At 39.1% G+C, this 10,441-nt stretch overlaps 1 protein-coding gene across 1 annotated transcript; it reads left to right on the top strand.

Moving 5' to 3' along the window:
* The first annotated feature begins 295 nt into the window (after positions 1 to 295).
* LOC121373000 (galactoside 2-alpha-L-fucosyltransferase Sec1-like) lies at positions 296 to 6,632 on the top strand. The gene is made up of 3 exons (XM_041499441.1): positions 296 to 420; positions 5,423 to 5,600; positions 6,033 to 6,632. The coding sequence occupies exons 1-3, from the start codon at positions 296 to 298 to the stop codon at positions 6,630 to 6,632; spliced, it is 903 nt and encodes a 300-aa protein (XP_041355375.1).
* Positions 6,633 to 10,441: the final 3,809 nt, after the last annotated feature.

The following is a 10,441-nucleotide window of genomic DNA, read 5'->3' as shown; positions in this document are numbered from 1 at the left end:
TAATTAAAGCAGAACCTATGAACAACATATGGCTATAAATACATTTAGCACTCAATTTTGAAAAAGTTTGTACATTGTGGAAAAAAGTTAAGTATATAAAAAAAACATGATGTAAATTTATGCAACTAAAGCCATCAGTATTAAAAACAAAATTCAACGACATTTTGCCATGTTTTAGTAACGTAATTGATTGCAATTTTCTGTTAATAAACTGATGTGCAATAAAGGAAAAATTAAAAAGTTGTGCTTTGACATTTATTTTTTTTCAGAGAGATTTAATCAAACTCTGGAAAACATGTTGTTAAAGCTTGATGATGATGATGCTGAATGGGATACATTGCTGCAGCAAGTTGTGTTTGGTTATAACATGTCGAAACACGCCAGCACCAAGTTTTCCCCTTTTTTCCTGATGTACGGAAGGTGAGAAGTTTATAATGCATATCCAGTGATTGGGCTAATGAAATAAAATAGTTCCCGTGATTTACGAGTAAATGTTGTTATAATTAGATATTGTACAGCTATTCTGTGATTGACGATTGAAGTGTTGATGATAAAAGTGCAAACCATTTATAGTTGAAAACAAAAAACACTTTATTTGCGTATCATACAATTTATAACTGATAATAATTATATACTAAAAATGTGTTTTATTATATTGATTATCGTTATAACAGAGAACCAGCTTTACCATCTGATGTGGTCTGTGATTCGGACGATAATACAGAGCAACTAGTGTCCGAAGAAACATGCCACAATGAGATAAATGAAAGGGTTAAAAAAAAATGGCAAACGTCATTGGAAAAATGGCTGTTGGCAATATGAAAGAGGCACAAACTCGCCAAAAAAGAAATTACGATCAGACATGCGTCACAACAGGTTTGTAGTTTTTAAAACGAAATAATTAAAATATGACTGCTATTTTTATTATGTAAATCATATTATAGCTATAACATGTACGTCATTTGTAAATTTTACACAGAAAAATATACATTAAAAATATAGTAATATTTTTGGTATAACACATCACACACACACACACACACACACACACACACACACACACACACACACATATATATATATATATATATATATATATATATATATATATATATATATATATATATATATAATTATGATTAAATGTTGTTGTTTTTATTTCAGGATTTTGTTATCGGAACAAAAGTTCTAAAGAAGAACCTGCGACGGCAAGATCGCAGGGGGAAAAGGGGGAAAAGAGGAGAAGCCTTGGCTAGGCCCTTATAGAATTCGGGCGATCACAAAGAGTGGGTCCTATCTATTGTCAACAATGGATGGAATAGCACTGAAAAGTTCTATTAATGGGACTAATCTGAAACAGTGGGAGGAGGCACCATTACGCAAAATGCCTAAAATTGTTGAATAAAAAAAAGAAACTAATGTGTTTGTATTTTGTATTTGCATTGCATTATAGTATGCCTGTATGCCACCGGACTTGAATTTTGGTTGTGTGGGAATGTAAGTCCTACCTGGACATGCATTCCTGGCAGTCGGACCAGCTATCCTAAGGAACCTATGTCCTAGGACTTGCATTCCTAGATACGTTAGTCCTAGGACTTCTATTCCTAGGAGTTAGAGTCCGGGGAGACTACCATTCCTACGGACTTGCATTCCGTTTACACCGGTTCGGCGCAAGACGAAAGGACCTGCTCATCCGGACCCGCCGTCAAGACGGTGTTGGTACTAACTCAGCGCCGAGAAGGAGTCTACCGACAAGCGGTCCTAGTTAGAGAGATGGATAGCCACACCATCCACAGGATCGTCAAGGCCCTTTTCGGCAACGACTACCGGAGTGTCATAACCATCCTCGCCGACCAGAGATGGAAGCACTTTATCCCCGCCTTTGCCGGTTCTCCGCTCGTCAGTTCGCCGTAGGCCAACCTCCACACCCTAACGGCCTTAACGAGGCCACTCATGTGGACATATAGATCGGACTTTAAACATTTAGACCTTCGTTCAAAATTTTATGTCGAAATTACTTCTTTTTTTTTAAATATTATTAAATAGTCCGATCCTCTCTTCTTTCTCTTATTTATTTTTGGACTGTCCTTCTAAAATGCTCCAAATTATATAAATATTCGGCCGAGCAGTCAATTCTTTTTATTTTTGGCTTGTAATTTTTTTCTCTTTTTTTTAAATTGTTCTATTAACCTTTTGACTAATTGTTATTTTGAAAATTCTGCCCATTTTCAACACTACCCCCCCCCCCCCCACACACACACACACACACACACAAACATCCCGAGTCAGGTCACCGATCTTATCGGAGATCGGACTCGGGATGGGCGTATTCGAAACCCTAGTGGTATATGGGCACGTTAAACTAGTTATCATCATCATCGGAAAGATTCTATCGCTTCGTTGTGAGTAATTCTCTAAAACACTAAGTTTATTTATTTTTGTAGACTAGTCTAATGAAAAACTATAATTTTTGTTCCTTTTCCATGCAGTTGCACTATAAATTAGCATGTTTGTCACTGGCGTAGGAAGCGGGGGGGGGCAAGGGAGTATGTGCCCACACACACACTTTTAAGATATTTTGCTTTATATTTGCTTTATAATAGTGTAAAAGTGTGTAAATATAAAAGTGTCACACACACACACACATACACACACACGCACGCACGCACGCACACACACACACACACACACACACACACACACACTTTTTGACACCTTCCTACGCCACTGTTTGTCGTTATCGTCTAGAATGCCAACCAGTCATCAGTCCAAAGTTAAGTTTTGTTTTGGGCACAATGTTGTCAATAACACTGTCAATTATATTTCTTTGTGACCTTCCTCGGAGACATTTAGGCCTATGTTATGTTTCAACACATTTTAGAGTGAACATTTCACTCTAAAATGTGCTATCGTCACTGTAGAAAGTGTTATCTTCACTGTAAGAAAGACGGAACTATTTTGCTGCTGGCATTTTAAAAATAAAGGTAAATTGACAAAAGTTATATAATAAATAGAAAATGTCATGTTTATTGTCAAATATGATTTATATCTCATCTCGTGAACTTTGCAATCATATCACACTCGTTGCGCAAGCGCGCCTCGTGACATATGATTGCAAACTTCACTCGATGAGATATAAATCATATTTGACAAAAAAACATGAATTATCCTCTACATAACAAGTAACGTCAAACCATTGGGTTATTAGTCCCCTACCGGTCAAACCGGAGAGGAGTATAGATTCCATCTCCATCCATTCGTCCGTCCATCCGTCCGTCAGTCCGTCCGCCAGTCCGTCCGTCCGTCCGTCTGTCCATCCGTCCGTCTGTCTGTCCATCCGTCTGTCACACATGTTTTCCGGATGTTTGTTGTGGGTTTTTTCAGAATGTTTTGAGATATTGAGCTGAAAGTTTGTGTATAGTTTCGTCATGTACCGTTACAGATCACGTTTTGACTTTCATGGCGATTTACCCATTTCTGACGCAGTTATGGCCCTTCAACTTAGGAGATGTCAAAATACGTTTTCCGGACTTTTTTCAGAAGACCTATAAATAATGAACTGAAATTCTGTGTATAGATTTATCACGTACCGTTACAGACCAAGTTTGACTTTCATGGTGATATACCCATTTTTAACGGAGTTATGGCCCTTGAACTTTGGAGATGTGAAAATTTGTTTCCCGGACTTTTTTTTTCTTCAGAAGACCTTTAGGTCTCACTACACAGATCACTTCCGGGTGACGAAACTATACACAAAATGGCATAGCAACAATTGAAGAAAACTAATATTTTTAATGAACTAACTAGAGAATTAGCTTCTTTGTATGGATATCTATTCTGTGGATGACCAAGGAGTAACAATGTGATATGATGAAGTTTCATTGGATAGTATGGTGCATCTATCTTTTGGTGTATTGTTTAGATTTCATAAGTTACACTGGTCTAGTATAGCTTTTCATGGTGTAAATGACCCAAATTATCAAACTGACTTCAAACCAAGTTTGACAAAATATGTTACTAGATATTAAGGTCTCACTACACAGATCACTTCCGGGTGAGAGTTCATTCATGAAGGTCCACTATAGGTCCTAATTGTGACACAAGATGGTTCACATATTCACTCCTAGGAAATGGTGATGAATTAAAACAATATGTATGTTTAATGGTAAGCCTTCTGGCTGTATTTTGCCCATGCTATTTTGTAATATTGTGCATTGACCCTTTGGGACATGAGTGTATAGTGTAAGAGACAGCCGGAGTGAATCGGTTAATGAACCACCTGTTTGGACCGGTATTACAGCCAGATGCGGTCATATAGCAAAAAAACAGACGGAAATGTTCTCAATTTTGAAGTGAAAAATGCTTACATAATGTATGTTCGCAATGGTGTATGTTGTTAGTGCCAATGAGAACCAGTTCTATTGGCAATCTTCATTTGCAGTTGGGCAATTTGACATGGGTTTCAATGGCAGATGACATCAGTGTAGTGAGACCCTATATGAGCCTTAACACCAAATCGTCGAACTATAAAATGTGCTGAGAGGGCTTTAAAAAACTGTGACTTTGCTTTCCTTTCTGTTGACCTATTGACAAATATATTATTCTTCTTTTTTGTCTTTTGTAGAATGAAAACACCAATTCCATGCACTGATAATGGAAACAGCGTAACAACATTGCGGAGACAGCTATTTGTTTAATATTTTTGAAACGTCCATAAGTAGATCTTCCAAAAACTTTTGGCAGGTTGTGTGCAGGATCGCATGGTAAAAGCTAAGCGCTAAGAGAGACGTCCTTGTTTAATATTTTGGAAACTTCCATAAGCAGATCTTCCAAAAACTCTTGGCAGGCTGTGTTCAGGGTCATATGGTAAAAGCTAAGCGCTAAGAGAGACGTCCTTAACCAACGCTTCGCCGTTTGCAGCGCTGCTAAGAAGAGAAAAGCGATCGCAAGAATTGCGTTGTACAAACTCTGCGCAAGCGGATAGTCCCGAAACAACGCGCCATCATCGACAGTATTGTTTGAACCTGTAAGCAGCGCTGTACTACTGACAGCGAATTTGTCTCAAGAAACGCGTCCCATGTTGTTTTTCATTCGCCGGACAAGGTTAAGTGATAGCTATTTCTTCGAACTTGTTTGTTCGACTGGTCGTGTCTTTTTCTCATGAAGTCTGAGAAGCATGTCAGCTGACGTCGACGATGCGTTATTTTAGGTGGAAGCGGAAACTGATATATCTGTTGCTAGGAGCCGTCATGCTTTTTGTGACCATAATTAACCTGCAGCTTATACATAATAATAAAACATTATCGCAGTTTACGTATCAGAGTTTCGTTTCAGACGTTGACAAGAAGCAACAGAACATTTCATTAAACAAACGTTCGAGGCAAAATCATTTACAGTTAAAACCTATTTCTATTATCCGTAGCATAAATGAATGGAAAAAAGCAAACACTAAACTTCGTAAGAGTAGTGTTTTAAATGCCAACGTTGAAAGAAATTTCTCGAAGATTCACGAGAATGCACGATTATTTATGAACAATCACGGAGAGTTGCGAACATTCACGGAGATGTACGAAGGGTCAAGGAGACTTGTGAACACCCACGTAAACGGACTATCACGGAATGTAACGACTGTCAAGCACGTTGCATTTACAGGATTGGTGAATGGTAGCCAAAACGACACAAATTTGGTCAGAAGAGTTCAAGTTTTGACTACCACACATGAAAATCAATGTTGTAATACGTCAAATTCTGAGCGAAAATTACAAGAGCAAAACAATGATCGAAGAGAGGCGTCTTCCTTGAATATTTTAAAAAATGGCGACTCTCAAACATCATCGAGCAAAATACCTCATTTAATGACTGTCGCCCGTAATGGACGCCTTGGCAACTACATGTTCCAGTTGGGTGCACTAATAGGAATTTCTGGTTATCATGGTTACACGGCCCAGCTGTCGAGCAGTCATACACTTAGACGGGTTTTCAAAATAACGCTTCCAATAATATCATTCCAAAATTCCGAAACCTATCTTCAGAAATACGCAGGGATATTTGACCCGGAAGTGCTGGCTTTGAACAACGACGCTAACTGGACACTCATTGGCTATTTCCAGTCCTGGAAGTACTTTTTAAATTCCACCGCCGAATTGAGAGCACAGCTGCGTTTTAACGACAAGATATTGCTAGACATGCAGAAAGCTTTTCCCTCGTTTCTGATTTCCAACAGAACAACAGTAGGCGTCCACATACGACGGGGGGACATGAACACCGGGTATGAACGAAACCGCGGCTACAGTGTAGCACACCTGGATTACATACAACGAGCGATGCAATATTACAGAGACAAGTACACGGATCCCATGTTCGTGGTATGTTCCGACGACATAGTCTGGTGCAAGAAACATCTCGTATCCAAGGACACGTCTTTCGTTCACGTCTCGGCGGAAGTAGACTTGGCTGTGCTTGCGCACTGCACTCACAGCGTCATAACTTCCGGATCGTATGGGTGGTGGGGTGCGTTCTTGGCAGGAGGGGAAACGATCTACTACAAAAACTTTCCACGACGAAGGTCATGGTTGGAAACGCAGTATAAACGTGAAGACTATTACCTTCCACACTGGGTGGGTTTGGACTGAACCCAAGTACAGGTGGTGCGAGGATAGAGCATACCACAGCTTTTCTTCGTTTTCTCTTTCTTTCTTTCTTTCTTTCTTTCTTTCTGGGGCGGGACGTAGTCCAGTGGTAAAGCGTTTGCTTGATGCGCGGTCGGTTTGGGATCGATCCCCGTCAGTGGGCCCATTGGGCTATTTCTCGCTCCAGCCAGTGCACCACGACTGGTATATCAAAGGCCGTGGTATATGTTATTCTGTCTATGGGATGGTGTATATAAAAGATCCCTTGCTGCTAATCGAAAAGAGTAGTCCATGAAGTGGCGACAGTGGGTTTCTTCTCTGTATATCTGTGTGGTACTTAATCATATATCCGACGCTATATAACCGTAATTAAAATGTGTTGAGTGCGTCGTTAAATAAAACATTTCCTTCCTTCCTGATTCCCAGTCTGGAGCTCCACGCGGTAAGACGTGTTTGTTTCGCTTGTGCACACTGCACGTGCTTTCGTGTGCTCGACTTGGGGGTCCTTCATTTCGTTGTTTTTGTCAGTTTTCTACTGGGATGTGTGCGGCCATTTGAACTGATTGAACGCTGGAACGCTTCTCGTTTCGACAGCCTGCACCACCAGGTTGGATTCTTTTTTTGCGAGATTCCTTGCCTCCACGTCATTTCTCCGTCTGACTGTCGACTTGTTTTTTTTCCGTGACTCGTATGACGGCCATTCTGCAGAACGCCACGGTTGTTCGCGTTTAGTCCGAGCCTGTCCTAGCAGCACTGGAAGATTGACCGCCCCACTCTAAGAAGAAATAGGAAGCGGGGTCGGCCCCTACTACTCTTTTTCTAGACTTTACCTTGCTTTATAATGATACCATCTCGTATCCTCCGGAGTCGGGCCCGTCTGCACCACTATACCAACCCATGACGACTGGACTATACCCTAGTCTGATACTCTCTCTCGTTCAGACGGATCCGGCTTCTCAAGATCTGTATTTCAGCACAGCACTCCACTTTCAACGTCTATCGACTGTCAATCTAGGGGTTTTCTTGACGGGATGCAATCCATCTCGTCCTTTTAAGCTGTGCACCCAAACGGCCTTAACGAGGCCACTCGCGTGGACATATCGATCGGACTTTAAACTTTTAGATCTGTGTTCAAACTTTCATGTCGAAATTACTTATTATTAAATATTATTAAATAGTCCGATCCTCTCTTCTTTCTCTTATTTAATTTTGGACTGTCCTTCTAAAATGCTCCAAATTATATAAATATTCGGCTGAGCAGTCAATTCTTTTTTTTTTTTTGGCCTGTAACCTTTTTATTTTTTTTATTTATTCTATTAACTTTTTTACTAATTGCTATTTTCAAAATTCTGCCCATTTTCACCCCCTCTCCCCCCCCCCCCCCCCCCCCCCCCCATCCTGAGTCAGGCCACCGATCTAATCGGAGGTCGGACTCGGTATGGGCGTGTTCGAAACCCTAGTGGTATATGGGCACGTTAAACTAGTTATCATCATCACCTTCCTTCCTTCCTTCCTTCTTTCTTTCTTTCTTTCTTTCTTTCTTTCTTTCTTAATACTGTCTTTGATATGCCACTCTGGCTCTGGATATGCTCTGGCTGAAACGAGGACCTAGCGAGAGGTATTCGCCATTCTAATATTCACAAGATAAAGCCGATATCTTAAGACAGTAGCCAGTTATTCTATATTATAATATACTTTATTACCCATATGGGCTCAAATATACAGGGTAATATTTTTTCGATCTCTGCACAGTGTGCAGATTGCTTCTACAGCCACTGATTGGCTGGCTTAAAAATCACGACGTTTGGTTGGTTGCTTGGCATGGCCGGAACTTCACTTTCATTCATATAATGTTTCCATTCATGAGTCCGATTACACGTACGTTATACGATCTACAAAGATTTACAAAAACAAATAGACTCATTTGTTTCATAAACATGAAATGGTATATTTTCATAAGCAGCGGCTTTAGTAATATATAAAAACTATTATTTTCAAATGCAAATACAGTCGTATTATTTTGTACTGTAAACATTTGGCTGTAAAAAGAACGCCGTTATGCTATGACGTCACTTACATTACGTCATGTAATGTGCGTAAGATTATATGACGTAATGGCTGATGGCTTTGTTGTAGACTGCAGACGAATTTTTACATTAAAAATCAGTTAAAATTGACAATGGGTAATAAAGAGAATAACTAACTCGCTACGAGGAGTTACGAATTATCTGTCCCTCGTGAATGAATGTTGTAAAACACTCGCCAAAGGCTCGGGTTTACAACATTCATTCACTCGGGACAGATAATTCATAATTCCTCGTAGATACGATAACGTAGCGCTGGCATCGACACGGTCTTCTGTTCAGCGCTACGAGATGAGGCATATACCCCATGTGTAGCAAAAACAAACTTAAGTGTTCTGTGAAAAAACATTCATACTTTGTTGGAAACACTTACTCGATATCGTTGATATATATTAAATTAATTGTTGTTGTAAATATAATTAATATAATGCAGATTAACAATTATCAAGACTAAAAGCGTTCTTCGGCAGCCATGACAGATAATACGAGAATCTCGTGAGAATGTGAAATATCCATACATAAAAATATATAATCTACTTTTTGTTTTTATGATATATTTGACGAAATGTATTTTTTTTTATTTATCTTTTAAAACTTAAACTTAATAGTTTGTCTAAAATTATGAAAAATAAAAACATACCGACATTTAAACTGCATTGTCTGCTCTCGGAACTTTTTTGACAGAGGTCAAGGTAAGTAGACCAGTTTACATCTCTTTACAAGAACAATAAACTGGGTGAATGACGTTTCCGTTTTAAGAACGCTGGAAACATTTCAATGCAAAATTGCTATAGAATGTTTTTTTTCTTTTTTTTTAACATTACCAATGCACTTCACTCTGAAGAAAATCTTGTGATTAAAAAAACTGTACTATTTACGAAATATGGATTTCAAGTGACATTACTGTAGGATATTTATTGTGTACAAAGCCAAAATAAGGGTTGAAAAGTGACCGTCGTCGACCGTACTATTAGTGATCGCCAAATATTTCTCATGAGCTCATCTCGGACAGTATATGGTTTTAAAATACCTACAGTTAATAAATAGTTTTAGGTAAGTAAAAAAACAAATATATATATTACTCGACGCAGTTTCTGCGGTGCTCCGAAGAAGATAGCGGAGAAAACTACTTACAACCAACATGGTTGTCAAGGGATAAAAATAGCCAGACGATATTGTACATTGCGAATTTTAAGGGCTTACCAATACATAAGACATCTTTATGGCGCCTGATGCGTGTCAGTCGTGAAGAAACTTAAATATGTATACAACTACAACATTATTTGAACGAAACAGGCGATAATATTGCCGGGAAACGTGCCGCTGTGATCTGTGGCGGCGCTGCTACGAAGAAATAGCATCCATATCCCGTAACGGTAACCGAGACGTAGGCGAAAGTTTCCGTTACAATACCGTAACTAAATTCCTCGTAGCTCGTTAGTTATTCTCTAAATATTCAATAAATAGAGGATATTATATGAGTGTCCATGACAGACGATGTTTACGACACGAGTGCCTAAATTATCATATTTCCCGAGCGAGAGCGAGGGGAAATATGATAATTTAGGCACTCTTTTCGTAAACATCGACTGTCATGGACACGAATGTAATATTCTGTTTATTACCGTAGAACTGTCTTGCTAAATGAACATTCCAGTCATTGTTTACAAAACTAACGTTTCCTTAACGGCGGAGTAATGTTTGTTAATTGATGTCTTGAATACCAAA

This window comes from Gigantopelta aegis, chromosome 5 (genome assembly GCF_016097555.1).
Source record: "Gigantopelta aegis isolate Gae_Host chromosome 5, Gae_host_genome, whole genome shotgun sequence".
Classification (NCBI taxonomy): domain Eukaryota; kingdom Metazoa; phylum Mollusca; class Gastropoda; order Neomphalida; family Peltospiridae; genus Gigantopelta; species Gigantopelta aegis.
The sequence above is the reverse complement of the archived record's forward strand: the minus strand, read 5'-3'. Positions and strand labels throughout refer to the sequence as shown.

What these genes read in the sequence shown, in the direction of transcription:
- LOC121373000 (XM_041499441.1), top strand. Translation starts at nt 296, where the DNA reads ATGTTGTTAAAGCTTGATGATGATGATGCTGAATGGGATACATTGCTG. An exon ending in TTTTTCCTGATGTACGGAAG is followed by an intron (nt 421 to 5,422) that starts GTGAGAAGTTTA and finishes TATTATCCGTAG; the next exon opens with CATAAATGAATGGAAAAAAG. An exon ending in GGAGACTTGTGAACACCCAC is followed by an intron (nt 5,601 to 6,032) that starts GTAAACGGACTA and finishes ACCTATCTTCAG; the next exon opens with AAATACGCAGGGATATTTGA.